This window comes from Ochlerotatus camptorhynchus, unplaced genomic scaffold, assembly GCF_037179485.1.
Source record: "Ochlerotatus camptorhynchus isolate MF236.1 unplaced genomic scaffold, CSIRO-AGI_Acam_v1.1 ptg000230l, whole genome shotgun sequence".
In the NCBI taxonomy this organism is placed as follows: Eukaryota; Metazoa; Arthropoda; class Insecta; order Diptera; family Culicidae; genus Ochlerotatus; species Ochlerotatus camptorhynchus.
In genome coordinates, this window is record NW_027040720.1 from 2,061,356 (window position 1) to 2,088,573 (window position 27,218).

Consider the following 27,218-nt stretch of genomic DNA (forward strand, 5'->3'; position numbering starts at 1 on the left):
CTTGGAGACGGTTGCGTGTTCTTCCTGTTCGCAGATGATACCGCAATAGCCGTCAAAGGAAGGATGCCTGGCGAAATAACGAACAAACTTCAACGATGCCTTAACGCCTTTGCTGATTATGCCACCACGTGGAAAATTAAAATCAATGCTTCCAAAACACAAACAATCATGTTCCTCCATCGGCAATCACCCAAACTAAAACCGGCTCCCTCTTGTACTGTAATCATGGATGGCACAAGGGTTGAGTGGTCCGCCGAAGTAACCTATCTCGGGATGTTGATCGATGAAAAGCTCCTCTTCCGTTCGCATGTAGAGAAAACTGTAGTCAAGTGTTCTACCTTGGTTAGGTGTCTGTATCCGCTGATTTGCCGCAGATCCCGCCTCTCAAGGGTGAACAAACTGGCCGTCTACAAACAAATCATAGCACCTGCGATCCTCTACGCAGCTCCGGTGTGGGAATCATGTGCACAGACTCACAGGAACAAAATTCAGGTCGCTCAGAATAGAGTGCTGAGGATGGTTCTTGATCGTCCTTTCGACACTAGAATAACAAATTTACATGAAGAGGCAGGCATTGCCAAAATAGATTCCAAAATTAACGAAATTAAGACTAAATTTGCACAAAAATGTAATTTATCAGAACATGCTTTGATAAGCAATTTGTATATAGTAGGTTAGGTGTATATAGTAGTTGTAGGTTAGTTGTAGTTGTAAATAGTAGTTATAAGTAGACTCCTTTTTCCAATTCAAATCATACCAATCCCACCAAGGTGGTCATACTTTAAAATAGGCCTGATAGGACTAGAAACTGTAATCAATAATAATTGAAATCTCACTATACTAAAGTTGAAAAGACGCATCTGTGTCACTTGAAAAATTCATACATGTAAACCACACAAACACAAGAAATAAAGATCATTTAACTGTCAAACTCAAAAAACTTTTTTTTATTCTACAGTTTGCTTTCATCGACTCCACATCGTACCCATGGAAAATGGCTCGCAAGCAGACCGCTCGCAAGTCCACTGGAGGAAAGGCTCCTCGCAAGCAGTAGGCAATGAAAGCCGTTCGCAAAAGCGCTCCAGCTACCGGAGGAGTAAAGAAGCCTCATCGCTACCGGCCAGGTATCGTCGCTCTGCGTGAGATCCGTCGTTATCAGAAATCGACCGAACTGCAAGTTGCCTTTCTAGCGTCTGGTGCGTGAAATTGCCCAGGACTTCAAGACCGATCTGCGCTTCCAGAGCTAAGCTGTTATGGCTCTACAGGAAGCTAGCGAGGCTTATCTGGTTGGTCTGTTCGAAGATACCAACCTGTGTGTCATCCACGCCAAGCGTGTCACAAACATCGTATCCGTGGTGAACGCGCTTAATTTTCCCGTCGAAAATCTACAAAACCGGCCCTTTTCAGGGCCACTACAAAGATTCCATAAGAGAGTTATTTAAGTGAACTTTTAAAATTCAGATTTAGATCGGCTAAGTTTGTTCTGTGGATTCTATGCAATCAGTAACGGAGCAAAACTATTCCGTGTACGAGTTAAAAAACATGCTCTCAAAAATGTACGTTCATGCGTTCGCTTTCTGACCCGGGGTTGATTTCGAGATTTTGAGTTTTTCCTAGAAATTTTAGTTAAATTGTATTTTTTGATTTTTTAGAATTTTTATGTATTTTTTATGCAGAATATGCAAAATGTTAATCCTCTATGGGATAAATTTTTTCCAAGTTTGGTTACAAGATTACAACTCTGGAGAGCATTTTGTGTGGTCGTTGGGAGCGTGTGGTTCTGAATATGGCGATGAGTGTGCAAAATATTACGCAATTTCATCCTCCCTATTCGCACGCGCCCGAGGATCGGAGGCGAATGCCAATTCGACTTGATTCGTCTACTTACTACTCTCTGACGACTGTGCTGGGGAAGCAGCATATGCATGTAGGTAATTGGTGGATTTGTTAGTTAATTCGACGCTTTTGGACAATGCTGAACATTTACCAGTTTTTCAATAGTTTCTTGTTGAAAATCAACATTCGGAAGCATTATTATCGATGCGTAGCCATATTTCTGATCGATTGGTCATAAAATTATTGAAATTGGACAAGGGGCTACTGAATTATTAACGTTCAAAATCTTTCATAATTTGTTACATGTTCCATTTTCAGTTTTCACAAAGTGTACCCCCATATAGAAATCAAAGACGTAGTCCTACGTCAAAAAAATGCCACAACCTAACTGTCAGGATTACCAGTGATTTGTCAAAAAAGTAAATATTATTGATGCGTGCATCACATAATTGTCAATCGCTGGAGTGTGAGGGGGAAGTATTATCGGTACAGTTTAAAACCGGAAAACTCCGCAGACGACAATCGATTTTACTATAGAGGTAACTCTATTTTACTCTTATTCTGAACGAGTGTCGAACATAGTGCGCAGTATACGGACAATTATGCACTATGTTCAACCATATGTTTAACGTACAGAAAGAGACTAAAATGGAATGTCGCGTGTGGGGTTTTCCGGTGTCCAACTTGACCTACAAACCCGTATTAACAATAGTCATAAGAATCACCTAAGGGGCTGTTCATAAACTACGTAGACCGATTTTTAGAGGTTTTAGACCCCCCCCCCTCCCCACGCGTAGACAATCATTAATACATTTTTTTAGAAATATGTATGGACCGTAGACATTTGTCAAACCCCCTCCCCCCCCTAAATAGTCTACGTAGTTTATGAACGGCCCCTAACCACCAATTCTGAAAATAATCCCATCTATATGTGTTATGGTCGTACCATCTATGATATCGTTAGTGTATGGTACCCGTTTATTAGGGAATACTTACAATAAATTTACTAACTTTCCCCTGTTTCTGTAGTATGTTTTTCCCGTTTTTCCCGGTCCACTCAGTAAGATTGAGCCTGCATGGTGTCCCACCGTAAAAGTAGGATGGGACTAGGACATCGTAGGTATGCATGTACCTACTGGCAAGCTAGAGAAGACGGCGGCCGGACCTCGTGGTGGGTAATTATAAATTGCGGCTTTTTTGTTTGTTCAGGCCGGAAACGCAGACGGGGCTAATGTTTTCTATTTACTCTTTGTTCCTTAAGAGTTTACCGGGAAGAGTATTTATGTGACGCCGTCCAGGAAGAAGTGGAAATTGAAATATGGCAAACAGGATGTTCTTAGGAAAGGCGTATCTAGAAACTTTCCATTTTCTTTGTCTTGGCTCGAGTGTTCATTTCTCTGGTTCGAAGAAGGATAATAATTGGGATGCTGCGTGCCTGGTCATAATTTGGCTGGCATTCAATTTGTCAAGGCATGTACCCGAGTTCAATGAGTAGGATTAATTGAAAATTTGATACTTCGCAATTAAATTTATTATGGACTACCCAATAGGTGAGTCACTCAGCACATTGTGCCGAAATTAAATACGGCACAGCTTGGACAAATTTATCGGTACACCTTCGGCACAATCTCGTATGCATTGAATTGATGTAAATAAAATGGGAGCACTGCTGGACAACTGTCATTCAAGTTGTTCACAACATTACGTGCTGTTGGACTGTATATTCAGAAACATCATCTAATTGAATATACCAGCTCAGACCAGCTTAAGTGGGCTCAAGAGAAAGAGACAGTTAATCAGACCCCCTTAATTAAGTTGCAGCACAAAACAAACTACAGAAGTAATATACATCATCCTCTATATTCGGTCTCCAACAATGTTCCGCACCGGTTCCAACTAAAGGGTCATTAAAAATAATTTTAAGAAAAAAATACGGAGTATTTGGAGAAAATCCGAGCTGGAAAAGTGCAACCGATAGAAAACGGCACACAAAATTGCACTTTCCTCGGATTTTCACAAACACGCTCTCACATATCGCATCAATACAGCCGGACGTGAAAATCTGTATTGGATGCGAATGCGATGCAGCGAAGATTAAAGCAGCAACAATCCGTCTACCGTCTCTTCGTGTTGCGTTCGTGTGTGTCAGTGAATATCTATTTATTTAATTTTATTTGATTTCAGGTGCATCGACAACAATAATAAATTTAAAAAATTGGGATTTCCAATTGAAAAACTTTGATTGTATTTGTTTTTCTTTTTACGGTTTTCATGGATTGTAGACAGATTTTCCTTGAAAATTTAGGCGTTTATACACAACATATAAAAAATCAGCGATGTGTTTCTTTTCGTTTTTGAGTTATACTTTGTTTTGAAGTTATAAAGTTTTGGGATTTTGCTTATTACTCCGATGCGTCTTCCATTGATTTGTAGCGACTGTAACATGGTCATGACATGTGCATATTTAAGGTGCGGGGGTGAACAAAGAGGTGAACGCCTAAGCTTTTTCACAATTGCTGTGAAGCAACTGTTAACTGTACATGGAATTTATATCTTTAACAGTAACCAATTCGTTTTCGTTTGCAAATCTGGTTTAGATGCCATACTTAATCGTTCAGCTCAAACCTTTGTAGGAGGAAGAGGTGGGACCATCATCATCGTCATCATCGTGAATCAATTAAATCAAATTAAAAATTTCAAATATTCTATTCTTAGATGTTGCAAACGTTTATCAATAGGAGGAATTTTCGACATCCACGCTCGCTTACAGCTCAGAAACTGATATTAATAACATCCACTGCCAATCAGTCAATTCCAATTCATTAAACAAAACCTACAATTTGAAATCCCTCCCATGCAGCTCTCGAAGCAGCAATTATTTGCATCAGTATTCCATTTTTTTCACCTCAAACTCCAAACAATTTTCCACGCTGCACATTCCCTCGTTATTTACACCGAAATAATCGAATCCGATTGAAACGGTTGCTTACTGAACCGGCAACTGGTGTGGATTCAATTCGTTACTTCAACAACCGGAAAGTGTGCAATGCATTCCGCACACATGAAAATCACGCAGCAATGCGGACATGGAAATCGATTAAATTTCACGCTCCATTTTGTGGTGTAGAAAAATCGTCGACTCCCGGAGACCCACGGCCACGGTGTTCCGTGGGAGGCGACACATCTAAATCTCAATTCTAGGTGCTCAACAAATCTCACACTAGCGAATCAATCTTCGAAAAATCATCATTTTTGTAGGAAATTTTCAGAATCGTAATCAATCTTCTTTCGATCTACTCAGTGTGCGCGCAGCTAACCACAGCAAAACTCAATTTTTCCCGCATCGTAGATAGAGTTGCCCCCCTCGCGGCGTTCTTTTTTGCTCTACTGAAGTAAAACGGTAACCGTACAAAGTTTAATATGCAACTGGATCTATTTCATCCAATAGCTGTTTCACGGCGAAAAAAATTGACGAATCCATTCAAATTGTTAGCCATCGTTTGTTTACATTTCTACGGTGGTATACACACGGTGCTGTCATTTTGTCTCACTATTTATGTTGACTGATTTGACCTCACTGATATCCGCTACTTCTTTGATCTCTCCGATACTCGATCGTTTGATTTTGATGCAGTAGACTATTTACTAATATTCACCCTACTAATATTTCGGTATAAGTGTGTGTGCGAGAGTGTGCAAACTAGCGGCCTAGCAGGTGATGATTGTTGTTGTTATTATTTTTTGTTAAATGCTAGCTGTACTGCCGGATGTTGTTCTCCGCTACAAAGTACTGAGAATTATTCATATCCAAATGGAAATCATGTTTAACTGTTTGTTGATTGCCCGACTCTGACGTTAATTTTGTTCTCACTAATGTACTCAGTCTCGTTATTAATGTGCTTACCTCTTATTGCACGCCGTTTAAATGCTAACAAATCAGCAACCTTTACCAATAACACACAATATCTCCGAACGACATCTTCCGGTAACACATTGAATAAACTATGCAAAAATCCAAAACCTAAAGACGAGATACACATTCGGTTTATCACAATACAATCAAAGCCGTCAAAAGCTCCTCCCGACTAATACATACACGAACGACCAGAACACAAACACCACCGGTAAGCAACGAAGCTCACACCACTACTACTAGATGCTCGGCTTCGGCGATGGCGTTCTGTCAATGTAATCCAAACTATCCGCCTGCTTTGCTGGTTCACTTTTTGCATCACTGCTTCCGTTGGTGTTCTCTTTGACCCCCTGACAGGCTCCGTTTTCTCCATGCTCCGTCACCGTCGCCATCGCCGTTCCCTCGCTAATCGTAGCCAGCCGCGTCCCAACCGATTCCGACTTGGCAACCGGCGTTCCCTCCACTTCCGAACTGGCCATTGCCTGATCCAGCTCCTGCTGCCATTCGGTTTCCTTCTTCTCCATGGCTTTCCGTTTCTGCTCCTTGAACCGGTTGTACACCAGAAACTCCTTCAACAGCTGACTGTCCAACGGGCTCAGCTGGTCCTGGTTCGGATTCTGACCGTCGCGGTTGATTGACCGTTGCTTGGCCAGCCGCTTCTTCTTCTTGTGCAGCGGTTTCGTCTCGATGATCATCTCCTCCAGCTCCAAGCTGGGATCGCAGTTGAGGTGATCTTTCGACGGCTTGAAGAGGGGATTCGTTTGCTTGGATAGGACCCGCTCAAAGTTGGTTCCCCGGAGGAGCTTGGTTTGCTGCAGCTCCCGCTGGCTGCTGATGCGGGCACCCGGGTGGACGTTGAGGAGCTGGAAAGTGAGAAGAGAATGGGGTTAAGATAAGAATTGATGCCAGGTTGAGTGACTTAGAATGCGTTGACAATCGAAGTAAATAGGGGCAAGACCAAGGGGTCATCAACTCTGCACACTGTGCCGGAACACAACATGGCACACTGTTCGGTACACTAGGGCACACGTTGACAAGTAGGACACAAACAATATAATGTAAAACGGCATCACTGTCACGTGTTGACGTTTTGCCTATCGTTTCTAAGATTGACTACTTTGTTTATTCCATTAGGCTTCTCAATGGGTTCAAACATTTTCAAACAAAAACTTGTGAGTATTTTCTGCCCCACGAATCTCGTAAAAAACCAACAAATCTTATCCGATTCGTAGCGAAACTCCCAGCGGTTAGTGGTTTCGTCTAGAACAGCTTATAATCGGGCCTCACGTCAACAAAGTTTTTCCACATTATGGTCGGTAGAGAACAACTCGGGGGTAACTTGACACCTCCAGTATATTTCCTGTGTACCCCGAAAATGTGATGCTGGTGGTTCTGTCAAACTCACGAATTTCATAAGAGTTATCTGAATAGGGCGAATGTGTAAATGATGTACAGTAAATAAAATTTTAGTTCAACATTCCTCCTAACAAAACGGGATTCGCGTGTGGGGCACGAAACGTCCGACATCAAAATTAACATTAGTGACATAGGAAGGCCAGTGATGCCAGCGAGAAATGTCGTTTTGATTTTCAGTCATATGCACATAATCACAATTCATAATCGTTTATGTAACTTTTTTGTGTAGTGTTGGATCATAGTAATCACTGGAACACTATATAAACGGTGCAATTGACAAGTACTGAGGCATGATACGTTAGACCTTGAATAACGAAACATTTCTAGTATTAATCAAGCTATCTTTCTGTTCCGGAACTACTTTCCGGACACATCAATTTGGCGACGAGTATTCAAGAACCAGAAGCGATGACAGAACTTTAGGAAGCAATTCTCCAGATGCCAGCGCTCCTACAGAAGCCTTTGGAACCCAATTAAGTCCATAGCCACCCGGAGCAAACACTCGAGGCCTTGGCAACGAACACCAAATTTCCGTTCGACCCGAAAAATGGAATCACCTTCGAGACGCGGTACAGCCGGTACGCGGATCTTTTCGATTCGGATGCCAAGAACCTGGAAGATGCCGCCAAGGTCCGATTGCTGCTAAGGAAGTTGGATACACCGTCACACACCCGGTACACCAGCTACATCCTGCTGAAGCTTCCAAAAGACGTCAATTTTGCTGACACAGTCGAAACCCTCAAGAAGATCTTCGGATCACAAACCTTCAGCTTCAACAAGCGATATCAGTGCCTGCAGCTGGTGAAATCTGAAGCAGGAGACATCATCAGCTACGGAGGCAAAGTCAACCGTGCTTGCGAGGATTTCGATTTCAAGAACGTGAAGATTGACCAATTCAAATGTTTGGTGTTTGTCTGCGGTCTCAAAAGCCATTGCTATGCAGACTGAAACACCAGAAGCTCCCGTAACACTCCAAAACTTGATCGACGACTATCAACGGCTCGTGAATCTCAAGGCGGACACATGCATGATCAAGCGGCAGTCAAGCTCGAAACCAACGGTGCACGCAGTTCAGGAGAAGAAGGGAACCTCTCAACAACAACAGTCTTCGAAGACGGAAGGTAAATCGCCTCGCAAACCTTGTTAGCAATGCGGCCAGTTGCACTATGTTCGGGATTGTCCATTCTCGAATCATCAGTGCAAGCAGTGCAGCCGTATCGGCCACAAGGAAGGCTACTGTGGCTGCTTCTCCAAAACAAAATTCGTTCAAGGTGGGGAGGAAAAGAAGTCATCGAACAAATCAAGCAAACCCTACAAGGCAAAATCCCGAGGCGTATACATCGTCAATCACATCGCTCAACACTCAAGCAAGCGAAAGTTCGTGCCAACATTCATCAACGGCGCGGAAACCAAGCTACAACTGGACACAGCGACCGACATCACGGTAATCTCGAAGCAAACCTGGAACAATCTGGGCAAACCTGCAATCAAGAAACCAACCATTGAAGCAATGAACGCGTCAGGCAAGCCGCTCCATTTGATGGGTGAGTTCGAGTGCGAAGTGAGAATCAACCTGCTAGGCATCGACTGGATCGAACTCTTGTGGTCAGTTCCCATCGATTCGGTTTGCAACCAAGTGAAGACAAAACCAATCGATCAGCAAGTACGTGAATTCCAGGCCAAGCACGCAGATGTGTTCAACGATTCACTAGGACATTGCAAGAAGTTATAGGTAAAGCTTTTCCTCAAAACTAATTCTCAACCTGTTTTCTGTCCCAAGCGGCCAGTTCCTTTCAACACAATTCCATTGGTCGATGCTGAAATTACACGATTGGAATCATGGGGTATCATCGAGCCTATCGATTTCTCTGAGTGGGCTGCTTCAATCGTGGCTGTACGTAAACCAAACGGCCGGGTTCGTATCTGTGCGGACTGTTCAACAGGACTCAACGCAGCGTTAGAAGCTAATCACTACCTGCTTCCCACTCCGGAGGAAATTTTTGTCCAACTCAATGGCAGTTTCGTATTCGACCTCTCCGATGCATACTTGCAGCTCGAGGTGAATGACGATTCAAAAAAGCTGCTCACCATCAATACGCATCGGGGTTTATTCCGGTTCAATCGCCTCGCTCCAGGGGTGAAGTTTGCACCGGGAGCATTACAACGACTGGTTGATGGAATGATTGCGGGAATACCTGGCATTCGCTCTTTCATCGACGATGCCATAGTATTCGGCCGGGACTTGAAGTCGCATGCAGCATCACTCAACCTGCTTTTCCTACGTCTCAAGGAGTATGGTTTCCACGTCAAGGCAGAGAAGTGTAGTTTCTTCCAGTCGCAAATCCGCTACTTGGGACACATCGTATCCGTCCAGACCCCGAGAAAATCAAAACCATCACTGCAATGCCACCTCCAACCAACGTCAACGTCGAGCTGCGATAGTTTCTGGGTGCGGTTAACTTCTACGGAAGATTCTTGCGCAACCTACAAGAACTGCGCTATCCCATGGACAAGCTTCTCAAGAAAGAAACAAAGTGGAAATGGACATCAAAGTGTCAGCAAGTTTTCAAAAAAATCAAGACAGTTCTTCAATCAAACTTGTTGTTGACACACTACGACCCCAAGCTGCAGTAATCTTTCACCAGTTTCCCGATGGAATCATGAAGGTTGTGCAATACGCTTAGAGGACACTTACAACCGCAGCCGACTTTGAAATTCAACATGTGTTCACCAACGACTTCGGATGTGCAGATTTGTTATCCCGGCTCATCGACCGAACCAATCCACCAGAGGAAGAATTTGTGATTGCAGCACTCACCATGGAAGAAGATTTGGTAAGCATCCTGGCAGACACAACGGAAAAAGTACCAGTTTCTTTCGCAGCACTTCGAAAGGCTATAGCAAAAAACCAAGGGGAGGAGGTGGCTGTCAAATACGAACAATCGTCGCCTACCTCGCATAACTGGTTCCAAACGTAAACAAGCCATAAGAAACCTACAGCGTTTGTTTACGTTTGGAACCAGTTTCATACAAGAATGATCAGTAGGCTGATTTGACAGCAGAAAAAACAGCACTCTTCAAACCATTGCAAAGCATATCCATGATGGTTGTCCCAACAAAACTCTATTCTATAGTATTCTCTTTCAATTGGATGAAAAAAATCCGCAGTTCCTTCAATTGTATGCCAAGGAGTGAACCTTTTGATCTGACGATGCGCATGTGCTTCAGCATAGATTACTTGGCGATAATGTTGGCCACTTTTGTCTAGTCTTTTACAAATTCTTCGATAGAATTCGCTGCCTTAAGGAGTTTCCGTAGATATCCCTTGGAAAAGGCCCAAAAAGTTGCGATCGATCGGGCCTCCGGATTCTTTTGGCACGTATTGCACCAAGATACCGTGTCTTTCGAGTAGTGCATTTACACCAAATCGGACCCAAATAATACTCGGCCTTCATGTTGATGGATCATGGGTCGCAGACGCCGATTCAAACAATCCCAAACGTAAATCTCAGTGTTCAGCTTGTTTCTGCTTCTTGGACATTTTCAGCCAGTTTTATGCCTTGGAACGTTGGACGTTAGTCTTCGAAGTTCTCAGTTTTTTGTTTGACAAATCTCGGATAGTTCATCGAGAGTCTCGATAAAGCTTTCGAGACGGTTTCGGAGGTCAGCTATCGTTTGGCATGGCAGGTATACGGAGGCGATTGGGCAGCTGATTTTAACTGCGACGACCGGGAGGTCTACCGGTGTTGAGATTTTGGAGAAGGGTCCTGATTCCTATGGCAACTGAGTGGAAGATGTTATCGCCTTTTTTCAGTACCCAGCGGTACTATCTATTGAAAGTGACAATTTACGAGAGTGTATAAACTATAGGACACATTGTTTTTGCACTGGGTGTGCGGGATTTGACAGGAGCTAAGAAGAGGAGAACCGAGTGAGAAAGAGAGAAGAGAGTGAATGCAGAACATAAACAGAAAAAAACAGTTTGTCGCGATTGTATCGCAATTGCATCCGGTAGAGTAGGAACCAGTAGAGAAAGTTGGTGTGAGACTGAAAACTCTTTGTACTGAGAAATAGTGTGAATATACGGTTGAGTCTTATAAAGGTAGTACCGAAGTCCTGCGTAACATAAATACTTCTCTTTCAGGTTTGGATTCATGTTAAATACATTAGTCGGAGATTTCCAAATTGAATCTAATTGGATATTTAACAACTCAGTTGGAGGTTTCCAAAGTAGTTAATTATTTTAACACTATCCGGATAAGGATCGGTTCATGCTTATTAGGCTGGCATTGTGGACTGAGATTATTATAGGAACCGTTCATATTCCAATGGACGGCCAGCAAAGGTGCGGGAGTTGGGTGCCTAGAGGGTCCAATGGGCGTACCTGTCTGTTTTGGGTATTGGTACTTGCAGAGCTCCCCCGGTGGAAACCGTCGTTGGGGACCCCACCGCCAGCAGAGATGCTAGAGCCGCTGGGAAATGTTACGGACTCAGTCAGTGATGGGCCAGGGGATGATGGAGTGGAATTACCATGACTGGCCCTCCACTGGCCATACCTTCTCACGTCCGTTAGTGCATCCGGAGGGATGCGTTTTTTGTAAGCCAGCTGGATGGATCTTCTCAGCGGGAGGATGTCGGTGTGGCGTTGTCTTGTGAAGTTTGCCAACGAGTGCCGGTTGACCCATAGCTTCCGCACCGGTGTGGCCCCACACTACCCGAGGCCTTATCCGTTACGAACGTCCTAGCAGAGGGTTTTGAATTCAACGAGCTTCCTTTTCATTGGCCTTGCATCCCTTGGTGTGATGGTGGGGGAGTGCGATGTCATCGCTTGACCCATATTGTCTTGGTTGGATATTCTTGCCTCCCGCGGTGTCCGTAAGGGGAAAGATGGAGTTATCATGCGACCCATCAGAAATGTTGGCGAACCCTGACAGAGGTCCACTAACAGAAGTAGATAAGGTTGAACTCGCTTCCTATATTTATCCGATCGGGGGAGTATGAGGTAATCTTGATTCCCACGCTGTCCGAGTTCATTATAGTAGTCTTCGCTCCCTCGTTGTCTATGCGGGATAGGAGTTTCCTTCCTTATCCGTCCCTCTTCCAGCCACAGTGGAGGGTAGAGGGGTGTCCGGTCAGTTCCGGTGAGGCAGAGACATCCACACCGGTGTGACCTCGCCTGCTCCGGTGCTCCACTGGGTAAGTGGGGCGAGCCATGCTGTGGGATCGGCCTGTGGAGGTTGCCAATAAGTACCTGGAGGTGTCCACCGATTCCGGTTGCCCGAAAACTTCCACACCGGTGCCGGTGTATGGCGCCGGGGGTAGAGGTTCCTCCAGTTGTTCCTGATTTTGGTGGAGTATCGTGGATTTCTGGGTGGTTTTTGTTGTTTTAGGAGATTTTCGTCTGTGGCCTTCCGAAGCGACGTCAGCTCCTTGTTTTTTGGGTTCGAGGAGTGTTGCAAGACTTTCACCTTGGCCACGAGATCCTCGATAGTGCCGTACCTTCTTGTGCGCTCCATTCGGTTATCTTTTTGTTGTTCTTTTTCCTACATTTTGATAAGCGCATCCTTCTGAAGGAGTTCCTTGCGGAGTAGTTTGACTTGTTCTTCGGTATCGTTCTGCTTTTTCAGGGCTTCAATCAGTTTGGATATCTGTCACTAAGGGTGAAAACTGACAAGATTCCACTCGCGGCGACGCGATAGAAAACTGTCATGTCTCCACTGCTCTACACAGAAAAAAAATTCTGAATTTTAACTATCGCGTAAAATCTCCCTTCGTTTAATTTTAGCTATTCTTGGCATAAACAGCGAAATCGTTTACAAGCTTGCATACAATATTGCTAATTTATGCGATATTGCGCTTAAATTTACACGAAATATCGCGTAAATTTATGCCAAATGTAGCGTTAATTTTATGTGCGCTATATCTCGCAGAAATTTACATGAATTTTTCGAACGGTGTTTCTATGCTTCGGATTATGGAAAGCACAGAACAGAAGGGGAAGTGCAAACAAATCGATGAATCAAAAAGTGGGTTCTGATGCATAGTCATTATCGGTGTCATTCCTTAATTTTGTTGCTAGGGAATCCGATTTTGACTGACAAAGGGGCGCGTCTTTAGAGGGTCTTCCAACACTCCGAAGGTATAAATAGCGGAACCTTTCAATTAGAGTCGTATCCTTGCGATAAATGCAAGAATGTGAACCTAAAAGTAATGATTAGCCACAAACAATTTATTCCTCCTAAATACGATTGCTGGATCACTGTGCAGTGGTTGAACATATTTTGAGTGTAGAATGGAACAACAATGCCCGAGTTCTTCTACCAATTTTGCGCGCCATTTCCACTTGTGAATACAATTGCTACACCGATAACGGTCATAACAACAATTCTTTCCTCGTGAAAAGCGCCAAAAATGCATGCAACTGGAATTCCCTGCACCGAGGAGGAGAGAGAGAGAGAAGGGCACAGCCGCTTCTGGATCAAGTGCAACAATTATTTTCCCGTGACTGCTTCTCGTGAATGCACGCCACCACAGACAATAAAGTTTATGCAAAACTGGAGCAGCCGAGTTCTGCGGAGAAAGAATTATCGCCGTTTGGCACGGCTACCACCGGATGTCGGCTGGATTAGTCGAGAACCGGGGCAGGAAGAAATGCCATAATGCCGACATCCAAGATAAAACCGGCTCAAGGTTGGATTATCGGTTTGGGCCGACGGAGGAGGTGGGGAGGTGGAAGCGGAAATGGGAAATAATTGCAGATAATTGCATTTCCATCCACAGCGCGCACCTACTCTTTGGTGTTCCGTACCGTGTGCCGAGTTTTATGTTATAATTGGTTGGAAGTAATTGCCGCACTGCTTCGGGATCGTCATCCGTCGGTTGTTTACCGGATGTAAACATTCAATCAATTCGAGGCTGAAAGTCTGCCACTTACCTTGGCGAGTAGATCGATGAAATTGTCGCTCCAGTTGCGGGGGAAGAGCGGATGGGCGATGAGGACGTTCTTCACCTCGACCAGCGGCGTCGCCGAGTGGATCACGAATGGCCGCACCCCGGAACGCATCTCGTAGGCGACGATGCCCAGTGACCACCAGTCGACCGGGTAGCTGTAACCGGCTGAGGAAAAAAAAATTGAAAACAGGAGAACCGCTTGAATCGGACAAAATAGATGGTGGTTTGACGCAGGAAAACAATCGAAGGAGATGGAATGAAATATTAAGGTAAGTAAGTTGTAAGTTTTTGTTAAATTTTTCGAATTTAAATTTTCCATTACCATTTATAAATTGTACAGTGGTCAATTCAAAACTGACCACATGAAAATTCCCCAAATGAAAATTAATAATTCAAATAACAATTTATAGACATTTCATGGCTTCCCGCATAAACGCGAACCATAACTTAACCTTACCGAAAATGCTTAAAAATTGCTTATAATCCCTGCTAAACTTTAACTGAAATGGTTAGGGAACTTTACATGAACGTTTGTGTGATAAAGTTTTAACCTTATGTATTAAGGTTTTTTGGAAGTGTACCTTAAAAATAATGGGTTGTTAAGAAACATTACCATTCGAAATAGTTGTTTTCTCCATACATTCTCGGAGAGAGGACTATATTAGAACCTTTTTACTCATGGTTTGAGAATTTTAATGGTAATGATTATGGTAGCCAGTGAGGTCCATTAATGGTTTTTTATTATCGGTCAACTTTACGTGGAATATATCACGAATTGATGATCAGCAATTTGCAGGCAACCAATTCGCGATATATTCCACATAAAGTTGATAGATGTTACAAAACCATCAGTGAACCTTACCGACTACCATAACCATTACCATTAAAGTTCTCAAATCATAAATAAAATGGTTCCGATATAATTCCTTTTTCAAAAATGTATGAAGAAAACAAGAATTTGGAATGGTAATGGTTCTTAACAACCCATTATTTCAAAGGTTCGCTTCCAAAAAACCATAATACATAAGGTTAAAACCTTATCACACAAACGTTCATGTAAAGTTCCATAACCATTTCAGTTGAAGTTTAGCAGGGATTATAAACAATGTTTAACCATTTTCGGTAAGGTCAAGTTATGCTTCGCGTTTATGCGGGTTGCTATATTGTCGTTTCCTTGAATGGATATTCAACCATATGGTTTAATACATCGCAAATGGAAACAAGCATATGTGTTGTACATACCTTTTATTTCCAGTCGCCTTGAATTCTTGCTAACCTTTATACTATTGACTTTGTCAATAGCTGTCATTCTTCCTTCCCCGCGCTTTTGTTAAGTTTTCAGTACACGAATCGGATAAAAAACGCGATGAGAAAAACGTACCGGAGAAATACTCGTTACAACGTGTTCGTTTTATTGCGTGTTATTTACTTGGATGAACAAACGTGAATACAAAAGGAAAATTATAACTGTCACTCGCATGTAAATGATGTTGACAATGATGATGACGACCAACATACCAAAAGGGTGTATTCGCGCATAAAACACCGAACTTAGCAGTGCTGCCAACAGAGTTAATTTGCCTCATGTTTTCCCAGGATTTTCCAAGGAGAAATTCCCGAATTTGAGAAAAGTAAAGATTGGATTCACTCAGTCTATTGGTACTACTCCGAGACTGAATAAAATTTTCGTCAATTTTCTCATTTTCCGGCAGATTTTCCTGCACTTTTGGCGATTATGAGTGAACTAAACTCAAATTTGAGTCGTTCTCATTCGCCGTGTAGAGAATTAAAGTACAGTTTTCATTCTTGCCGCACGTGAAATTGTTATCATTTGTAAATTGCTCCCGAAAACCTGCCTATTTGCCACAAATCTACAACAATATGCCTTCTGACATTGAATGCGACTGTTATGTTAGCTGGACAACAGCTAGCAGACAGAACATTGGCAATGTAACGTCCATTATCCATGCAGCTAGACATTGATCAATGCTTTTTAAAGTTGCTACTACAAAATCCAAAACTACTTGAAAACAAATCCATTAGACCAATTCAGCTAATGCACTCCTCCGGACCCAGAGTCGATGGATTGCTTTTCATTAAATTTACTTTTTCACAAGCAGAGAATGCAAATTCGCCCAAACTTTTTCTTTTCCGCCCGAATATGGTCGCTTCTGCCTTTTTTGCTGTTTCCCCACCAGCATCTGTTGGATGGTTCCGGTTCCGACAGAACTGCTTCATCTGCATTTTCACCTGTGAAAATAAACTACCGCCGCTTTCGGGATGAAAAATTGCAGTTTTTTTTTATTGTGAGCTCCATTTATGTGTGCAACTAAATGTTTCAGCTTCCTGTAGACTGGGTAGCGGGAGTGTGGAAGTGATCGCTGCGAACCAAACTACTCACCCACCAACATCCAAACAAATGCAGACACCGTTCAAACTCGGTACGAGCTCCGGATATAGTTCTGGTGTTGGTTAACGTAGCGATTTTTTGTCGAAACAAACTCAACAAACCGGGGTCGCTTTTCAATATTGGAGGACGGAAGATTGGTGCTCAAGCTGACTCCAGAACTAGGCGATACGGTGGGGATTACTAAAGAGACTAGAATATATATAGAGACGCTATCTGATCCCGGTATCTAGCAGCCATGGCAACACAGTCATTCGTTTGACTTTTGTTTTGGTCACGTTTGTTGTTATTCGAGGAAATAGATGCTATTTTCGTTGATTCCGTTTAGAGTTGGCAGAGCTTGGTTTTAGAGATTATATTAGTAGCTGAAATTCTTGATGTAGCAGATATGTATACTTCTCTAATCATCTCAAATAACAGTAACTTTTTTTTTAAAGTTTGACAGCTCGACTGGAACGACAATTTCAATTTCAATCGGAACATGGCGTCTCTTTGCACACTCCAGTCTCTTTAGGCGTTACCAAACAAGATTAGTTAACATAACAGCTTCGGACAACAATGATATCAACGGGTAGAGCACTGGATGAAAAATGGATTTTTTGTTGAAATGGATGCCAGAGGGAGAAAGAGAAAATGCTTCGGACGGAACCTGATAGCCCATTTGCGTAGTGCAGCACGGTTGGTTCTCAGGGTTGCTTTCCATGTTATTCGTATGATGTTGGCTTTCTGTTTATGTAATTCTATTGTGATTAATTACCGTTTATAATTTGAATGGTTTAAATTACTGCATGTTTGGCATTGCGATTTCCGTTCTAGGACTGACACGATTACCGAACAATTTCCGGAAGAGCAAAGTGAAAAGTGGAAAATGGCTGGAAGATAAGTGATCATTGCCGTTAGAAGACGACTCGGTCAGTTCGTGGTCCTTTAATTGAAAAAAAAACTGTGCGACTGTATGTAATTAGGGGACGGCACCGGCAACCTCTCACGCAATAATCACGAGTTCAAATATCATTCCCGGACAAGTTACGATGTTACGATGGTAAATTTATGATACATTTTTCATCGCAATAACAAACAGGCATAACTTTTAGAAGTACATTCTTCAAAAACAAACGTTTGTACTTATACCACAAACGAAGTGACAGACGACTATCTTGATTTGAACAAAGTTGATTTTGTGTACAATGATTCTTTGACAGTGTGTAAAGAGTGTATCATTTTTTCATTTTTTTTATGCATTTCAGTTTTGAGTAGAGTGAAAGAGATAGAATCAAAACATTCTAGAACATTTGTTGAAAATGCTAGTATACAATCCAGTAGTAGTGTTGCCATGTGGTACACTGAAAAAATGCAATGGCAGGTTCATCACCAAAATTTTCGAGCCGCTCCGTCCGTCAATTCGTTTGTGCTCTAGCTATCCACACACACCAACGATGTGGACTTCACCTTAAACGAGCTTCTGTGGGCACTCGACAAAGGACGTAGTGCCTCTACAGGTCCCGACTCCATAGGGTATCCGATGCTCCGACGACTTTCTCTATCCGTCAAGACTGCGCTACTAGAGCTGGGCTACAGAGTTTGGCATAGTGGCGTTTTTTTTTTCCAACCAGCTGGTGAACAGGAATAATAGTGCCAATCCCGAAACCGAATTCTACAGAATCTGGCCCTGCCACTTTCCGACCCATCACATTGAACAACTGTATTGCGAAGGTGTTTGAGCGTATCGTGAACCAAAGATTAAGCATCGAACTAGAGTCGAATGGACGACTCGACAAAAGGCAACAAGCCTTCAGAGCCGGTTGGGTCAGCGATACTTACTTGGCGGAGTTGGATACGTCACTGCCCAACAGAGATCACATTGTTGGATAGCATCTCTCGATCTCTCGAAGGCGTACGACACTACTTGAAGGTACGGCATATTGCGTACTCTACGAAAATGGCAGATCGTCGGGGAGTAGATGTTCAAAGTGCTGAACAGTTTCCTTGCCGACAGAACATTCCGGAGTGAAATGCCATTGGAGAACGGTCTTTCCTCAATGGTCAGTACTATCTGTCACCCTGTTCCTGGTAGCAGTGCAACCGATCTTCAGAGAGGAGCCGCATGCAGTTACCGTACTTCTGTATGCAGACGATATCTTGCTCGTAGCACGAAGGAATAAGGAGCAACCTCTGTGTCGCGATTTGCAACCTGCTGTGAAAGCTGTCGACAAGTGGAATAAAAGCGTCGGTTTCAAAATTACAACGATACAACGATATTTGTTGTACCAAAGACGATGAGGCTGAATGTCATCGGTGTCACCTTCGACCGGACTCTAGGATTCCGCTTGCCCAACGTGACTCTTTGTTATGTATCTGCTCGGCAATCATCACTTCGCAGCTTCTCAACGGCATTGCACTCGTCAGCAGAGCGAAGAATTCCGTCATCCAAATTCTCGCACCCGTCTGGAGCGTACGTCACCAGCCCGATTCCACCGATTATGGCTGAAGCGGGTACCTTACCGTTTGACCTCCTGGTTCTTCACCCTTTACCTCGTGTTACCATCCGCATTGTGTATGCTGGGGATGAAACACAGAAATGTCGACCTTCCTGTTGTGCAACGAGCAACCGACCGTCTTATGATGGTTGATCAACGACTCCCGAACATCGCTAAGCGGACGCTGTTCACCAACCCATAGTGGCATGAACCCAAGCTACGTATTGTATGGAACGTGAGACGTTAGGTGAAAGCTGGAGATCCTCCGGATACAGTGCGTCCCATTGTGCAGGAATTACTTTCAAACCGGTTCAATCGTGCTTCGGTTGTCTACACTGACGGATCAAAGTGTGACAAGGCAGTAGGCGCATAGAGCAATAGGCCTGCCTTCAAAATGTAGCGTTTTTTTTCGGCGGAGGCCTTTGCTATCAAATCGAACGAGTTGATTACCTTATCCGACTCTGAAAGTTGCCTTTTGGGCATTCAAAGTGGCAAATCACAGCATCTTTGGATCCAAGAAATCGAATGGTTGTTACGAAATCGTTGTTGGATTCCCGGCCACGCCAGCATCCGTGGCAACGAAGAAGCAGGTCGACTGCCGGTGAAGCACGCAACAGTCCACCGCTCAACGTCGCTATCCCACGGAAGGATGCCATCAAGGCAATGAACCATGTCATCCCATTCGTCTGCTATGGGAAGAACACTGGGCACAAATAACGGAGGTCATGTTGAGGGAGGTTGAAGGTGAAACCAAAGTTCCGCCGACCAACGAGTGCTCACTCGGCTGCGCATCGGCCACACACTTACACACGAGTTTCTTTTGAAAAAAAAAAACTACAAGCGACTGCCGCATGGGGATGTACGCAATGGTGGCCTTTACCGGCTGCGGCTGCAGGAGCGGTTGCTGCGTGCAAGCTGCGAGCATCATGAACGGTGCCACCATACGTGGCATCGGCGCATGGGGCACCGAGATCCAGAGGTAATCCGGCGACTTGAGACTGAAGATTTGGTAAGTGGATTTAATCTAAATGATTGTGGAGCACGTATTACTTGCGAGTGCTGCTTAAAAGGGAACCTGGCGCGAAAGCCTTTCCCCCGGGTGACGGAGAGAAAGGCGGATCGGCCCGTTGATTTGGGCCACACAGACCTCTGTGGGCCAATGGAGACGAAAACACCTTCCGGAAACCGGTATCTGATGACGATTATAGACGATTATAGCCGGTTCACAGTCGTATATCTTCTGAAAAGCAAGAACTAGGCAGCGCGGAAAATAAAGAAGTACGTTCGTTGGGTTGAGAACATTTTCGGGAGAAAGCCACGCTTGATTCGCTCGGACGGCGGTGGCGAGTTCGGCAACCGGGAGTTGAGTGATTTCTACAAGTTGGAGGGCATCAAAGCGCAGTACACCATACCCTACTCACCCCAACAGAACGGGATAGCTGAGCGAAAGAATCGCTCGCTGCAAGAAATGGCGATTTGAATGCTGGCTGACGCCGGTATGGCCAAGCTGTACTGGGGGAGGCACTAATGACAGCTGCATACCTCCAGAATCGGTTGCCTTCGCGAGTGATTAGCAAGACCCCCTACGAATTATGGACAGGCCGGAAGCCTGATCTTGTCCACTTGAAGGTGTTTGGATGCAACGCATATGTGCAGATTCCGGAAGCCAAGCGTTTGAAGTTGGACCAGAAGTCAGTAAAGTCAACGTTTGTTGGCTACTGTGAGGATCGTAAAGGCTACCGATTCCTCGATCGTTCCACCAGCCAGAGTGACAGTCAGCTGGGATGCCAAGTTTATCGAGCTTGGCAATGGATCAGAGCAAGTTGCACAACCGGAGAAGCCTGACGGTGTAGAAGGCGCATCCGACGAGATCGGTGTTGTTTTCAAGGATGATGAAGACCTGGGGCAGGTGCAGGGTGAAGCTGCTGGTGTCGACGATTTGTGTTCGGTCGATTCAGACCCTGATTCAGACGGATGGGACGATGCGTTGGAGAATTCCTCCGGGGATGAAGAGGCGGTAGCCGATCAGGAGGAGCCAGAGCTGCAGCGGCAGCAAAGGAGTACGAGAGGAATCCATCCGAAGAAGCTTGACGATTATGTCGTTGGCTTGGTGAAGACAATAGCAGAGGAGCCATCGAACTACCGTAGTGCGCTGAAGGTTCCGGCGTGAAAGGAAGCTATGCACGCCGAGATGGATTCACACGAAAGGAATGCCACTTGGGAACTGGTGCGACTGCCGGAGGGGAAGAAAACCATCGGTTCACGATGGGTTTTCAAGTTGAAACGGGATGAGTACGGAGACGTTGTAAAGCATAAGGTGCGCCTGGTGGCGCAGGGGTTCAACCAGCGATACGGAGTAGATTACCTTGCACCGGTTACCCGACATGAAACCCTTCGAGTGTTGCTAGCAGTGGCGGGAAAACATGGATTTGGTCTTCTACACCTGGCTGTCCGTACGGCATATTTGCATGGTACCGTTCAGGAGGAAATATATATGCGTCAACCTCCAGGATACGTCGATAGGGGAAATGGGGAACTGGTTTGCAGAATCAAAAAGAGCATTTACGGGCTTAAGCAGTCTGCACGCTGCTGGAACCGTGCTCTAAATGTCGTGTTGGCAAAGTTGGGCTTCAGGCAGTGCCAGTCTGATAGTTGCCTCTACGTGCGAAGTAACGATGATGGTCTAGTTCTACTACTAGTTTATGTTGAAGACATTTTTGGTCGCTTGTTTGAACGAAGCAACTGCGAAGAACTTGTACGAAGCGCTGTGGAAGGATTTGGATATTACCGACCTAGGAACAGTCAAGCATTTTTTTGGGTATGAGATTATCTAAGATGGAGGAGTATAAAGTCTGCGATTGACCTGTTTCATCGAGTCGCTGATCGACAAGTTTGGACTTAGTGAATGTAATCCTTCTAAGACGCCAATGGAGCTTGGATACCCAAAGTCAAACGGCGACAGCAAGCCGTTCAAGAAAAGGTACAGAAACCTGGTCTCTTCTTTACATCGCGGTCAACGCTCGGCCTGAGTGTATTATTGCTTGGTCGCCGAGTCAGTGACCCAAGTGAGATGGATTGGACGGCTGCAAAGCGAGTCGTCAGGTACCTTAAGGTTCAATTTACTTTGATGCTTTTTGGAAAATTTCAAAAGCAGTTTTTTCCGACGCATTATTTCAGATTGCAAAAAGCTCGCACTATTCGATTCCTTTTGATATTTTACACAAAATGACGCGAGCTTTTTGCAATCTAAAATAATGCGTCGAAAAAAACTGCTTTTTATTTTTTAAAAAATGCATCAAAGTAAATAGAACCTTAAGGGTACGAAGGAGCTTATGCTATCATTCGGACCTTGTGATGGATGGTCATTGGTTGCCTTTTCGGATGCGGACTGGGTAGGTGACCAAGAGAGCAGGAAGTCGACGACGGGTTTTGTGTTCTTCTTCGGCCGAGGTCCTATTGCCTGGGTGAGTCGTCAGCAGTCCAGTGTGAGTTTGTCGTCCATGGAAGCGGAGTACCTCTGTAACCCACCAGCCCGTCAAGCTTTCCGTTCGTTAGATGGGTGGCTTAAGCGCCACTCCTAGAAGGAGACCACCCAGCAGATTGTAGGTTTGCCCGGCCTGAGACCATCCAAGGGATTGGGTCAATATGTCCCGAATACGGGAAGAAAGCTGACTGGCTGACTAAAATTACCGTTGTCCAGAAACTCTACAAAACACTAACAATTACGTGTGCACAAGACCGACAATTCGTCCGAACCAAAAATCTCGTTAGGGGATGTTCTCATCACAGGCCCAGCCTGAAAGTCCAAACGAACCAATCCGGAAAGATTGGAGAGTTGCCGGCACAATAAATGTCAGATTCAGGGCTGACTTCCCCAGTAAATTGACTCTACAAAACTACAGGAAACGAACACGAAACGACATGAAAATCCTTCATAAGAAGTTAACTCGGCAGTTCATCAATGGTACGCTATCCAAAAAAACCATGGCTTTAGGGGGTTAACTGTATTTATTACGGAACATGACAATTGTCACCGTACTAGCAAAGCTCAACTACAAAGTTAAGAGAAAAGCTCCCATTCTATTTATTCAGTACGGATTGTATTTCACCTGCTCCCTACATGTCTGTTTGCCTAGGTCTTTGTTCTTTCTTTTCCCTCTATCATACCATCTATCCTACTCCCTAGCGTGTGCACTATTCATTCTTCTCCCATACGTGTGTTCGGTACTAGTTTCCTCCGTACGATTCCTGCTCTCCTGGTGTTTCTCGGCTTCACGTTTAACCCATTCAATTACACAATTTATGGGCCGACGGATGGCTTCGTGTAACCCATTTTAAGAGACGGTGATGTTTCACGAATGCTTTCGTTTGTCTCATGCGCATGGACGTTCACAACGAAAAATATACATGCATGTACTCACTCGAAAACCGAGGAATTACATCGGTGCTATGGGTGAGGAGACGGCAGCGGTACCGAAGCTGCGTATTGCACTACTTCGGCCCAGAAACTATCGCGGATGCGATCGACTGATGCTGGAAATGTCTCACTCACCGGAAACGCGGGCTTACGCTTGAACGCGGCACATGCGTTCGATCGTCCGAACACTGGAACACGTGCAACGTATGCTGTTCTGTTGTTCGATGACTACAGATGGGACGAGTATTGGCCTGCCTGTCCAGGGCGCGCAAATTGGCGATCGCGACCCTCTTCCGGCCACGTGTGCCTCGGGAATCCTCCGAAACCGATAGGTGGGGTCAAAAGCGGTCTCTGACAATAGGGTGGTATGACGGCAAATGGCCTCCGCTGCCACGAACCGGTTGGATTATACCCGCACGCACACGCTAATAAGTTGACCTGGTCTAACGGTCGATAAACGCTCACTTTACCTTGTACTTTCTTCGAGACACACACTTTGCCGCCTACTAACTAGCTTGCTAGGGTTTTACACTAAGCTAACACTACTGGGAAAGAATTGAAATTAACAATCTAATAAAGAAAGTTCATGACGCAAACTACCTTTTTAATCACACCACGACACGAGACAAAACACCGACCACTCTTGCCTCTTCCACAGATCGATTCGAAGTGGACGATCAAAGCTGAGGAATTCCTCAGATAGCCGCTAGATTGTGACCTTTGCCCGGGAAGTCGCGAACTTGGACGACACCCAATTTCACGACCACCAAACTCTCGCAATTGTGCACCCGATTATTAGTGCCTTGCAGCATCTCTTCCAACGGACTATTCAGAGTCCAGTCATCTCTCTCCCCGAAATTCGGTAGGAGTGCGCAAAGCCGAACGGAAAAAGGTCATTGCATTTTCAATGGAAATCTGGCGGGTCGATGTCCACCTTACGACTCGGTAACTTCGTAGCGTCGGTAAGCTCGACAGGCTTTATAATATTTGAATTTGTGCTTCAATCTGAACGTAGGGAACTCATTACCTTTTTTTGTATGACAAGTGTAACTCTACGTAAGTGGATGTTCGTTCCTTGGCGGTGAACAAATTTATGGATTTATTTGAAAAACGAAAGTTAATGCAATATAATTAAATGTGGAAAATTGTATAAACAGGAATTCTGTGCAAATAAATAATTAAATAAATAAATGCAAAGCGTACTTGTTACACCTCGCATTGAGCGAGACTTACCAGGAGTTGATCTGGCTTCATCGATTGATGGCGGATCTCGGTGAACCTCAACAGGAAGCAACGATGGTTTACGAAGGCAATCAAAGTTGCCTAAGCTTCGTGAACCTGGAGAAAACTAACAAGCGGTCCAAACACATTTACACTAAGCAGCATTTTATCGAGGGCCTATGCGATCAAGGTGAAGTGAAGCTGATCTACTGCCCTTCCGAGAAGATGACTGCAGACGGGTTCACGAAGCCCTTGGGCACTACGAAGTTCCGGGATTTCTTGGAGAGCTTGGGTTTATCGAGAAAGTAATGACTCGGTATACATTTAGGAGGAGTGTGGGGAGTTAGAAATGACTACCTCGCGCGCACACACCATCTACCGAAACGCAACGATCGAAATACTGCCAACATTCCCGAACTAGAACGAGCAGCGGTCGTGCAAGCGTCTACTTCCTTTTTTCATCCGAACTGTGTACTTCAACCCGAGCTTTAACCGAAATACACCTGTTTTGTTTTTGCTAGGCCCAAGGGGTAAGTCACTCAGTACATTGTACCGAAATTATATTCGGCACAGCTTGGGTACATCCATCGGCACAATCTCGTAGGCATTAGATTGTTGTAAATAAAATGGGATCACTGCTGGACAACTGTCATTGAAGTTGTTCAGAACATTACGTGCTGTTTGACTATATGTTCAGGGACATCTTCTAATTGAATATACTAGAGGAACTCAGACCAGCAGTTCAATTATAGATCTAAACATGGAATGTAGGTTCTAGAGTGGACTCAAGGGGAAGAGCAGTTAATCAGACTTCATTAGTACCCTTAATTCAAATAATGCTGCAACTCACACAAAACAAACTAAAGAAGTCTATTCATCACCCTCTAAAGTCGGTCTCCAACAATGCTCCCCACCGGTTCCAACTCTTTCCGGCCGAAAGGCTAGGTTTCTGGTCTGCCTTTGAGGACATTATAAAACACTAAAATACTGCCCTTTGGATCACAAAACACCGAAATTTCGCACACTCGCCACTTCCCGCGTCATCCTTAATCCGATTTATCCTTGCGATTTCAAACCAAAACATTCAAGGTGTCAGAAATACCGGGTTGCCGGGATGGGTATTTTACAAACAATTGCAGCTTGCTCTATGACCGGCACAATCGGAATACTTGCGGCACACTGACAAAAAAGATGACCCAAGATTGGTGTGCGGGGTGACCTACCCTTGGCTACGCCTAAATCTTTTTATTCAGTTCTCCGATTCCTTTTTCGTCCCGATTATTCGCTTCGGTCGTTGTGGTTCCTGCGTGGTTGCTGCCCTCAACACTGAGTGCCAGATTTTTATTGTTAAAACCAAAGTTGCTAGTTTTGGGATTTTGTATCCATCAGGTTATGAATAGAGTGAGCAGCGTTGCCAGAGCTACCGATTTGTATGCTCAATATATATATATATGTATATAAAGATAGAGCCTCTGAAAATCCGATTTACAAAATTTCATACCGATAACTACCGATTTTCGATTTGACATCCTCCTCTACGCTCATCATCATGATAATCAACGTCATTTTAGCAGATTTGAGCTATATTTGTGAAGTGGGCGCCCTGCCATAGTACCACCTCCCGCTCATCACTTTTGAAAATGTTCAAGCCCGATAAATACCGCTATTTTTCTAAACAGAAATACCGCTATTTGAAAAACAATTCTGGAAAGGCTGAGCGTTTCAAGTTAACAAGTTGTTTCCGAACGAACACGTGGTATGTTGTTTGTTTCGACCATGTTTGGTTCAGTTATTTGCCAGCGGAAAAACAAAATGAGCTCGACATTGCTTCTAGGCGGATTACATTTTTCGTTCGATTAGCCGTCAAACATTTCCGCCTCCGTGTCCGTTTCACACTTTCAACAGGGAAAATCGGTGAATAATTTAATTTTCTATCACGAAACGCTTTCTCCCACTCGACGTTCGATTCGCTCGGCTTTATGGCTATATCTATAGCTTCCACCGAAGCCTACACGTAGTTCACAACCATGCGAATATTAATACACACTATCCACAGCGACATCGTCATCGTCAAGCCTCGCTTGTTTATTAAATTAAAATGCTGAAATTTTAATATCGCTTGCTCGCCCGGTCGTACAAATTCCAATAGGGCAACCGGCACAGACCCTCAGGCCCTCGTTTGCTGCTATTTATACTGATAGACTCGTGAAGGAGAAACCCGGAATGGCACATCGTGTCCCGGAGGCATGGTCCCATTACCATCTCTTCCATGCTTCCCCTTCCCCCTTACTATGGATAATAATAGATACACATTTTCACCGCCATCTGCCAACTTACCGATCTCCTCTAAGGCACACATGAAAACCTCCGGGGCCATGTACGGCTTGGTGCCAGACATGCTGCAGGCCAACCCATCCGGTGGCAGCCGGGTTGCGATGTTAAAGTCGGTCAGATGTGCGTGTCCTGGAGGCGGAAGAAGAGGAAAAATAATTATTAAAAAGAATCCTGCTCTTCGTCGTCGTTGGTGTTTCGCGTAGGGATGAAAGTTTTCCTCAATAATACGTACACTGAGCGAGGGGC

The 27,218-nt window shown here is 44.4% G+C and overlaps 1 protein-coding gene across 1 annotated transcript in view; it reads right to left on the reverse strand.

The window, feature by feature from the left end:
* Nucleotides 1-5,803: 5,803 nt before the first annotated feature.
* LOC135704081 (serine/threonine-protein kinase 32A) overlaps nt 5,804-27,218 on the reverse strand; it is a 440,753-nt gene continuing 419,338 nt past the window's right edge. Inside the window, exons 7-9 of the mRNA XM_065225510.1 lie at nt 26,976-27,101; nt 14,100-14,281; nt 5,804-6,612 (exon numbers count right to left, since the gene is read on the reverse strand). Of these exons, the coding sequence (XP_065081582.1) occupies nt 5,989-6,612; nt 14,100-14,281; nt 26,976-27,101 (932 nt within the window). The 3' untranslated portion in view covers nt 5,804-5,988. The remainder of the gene's footprint in view (nt 6,613-14,099; nt 14,282-26,975; nt 27,102-27,218) is intronic.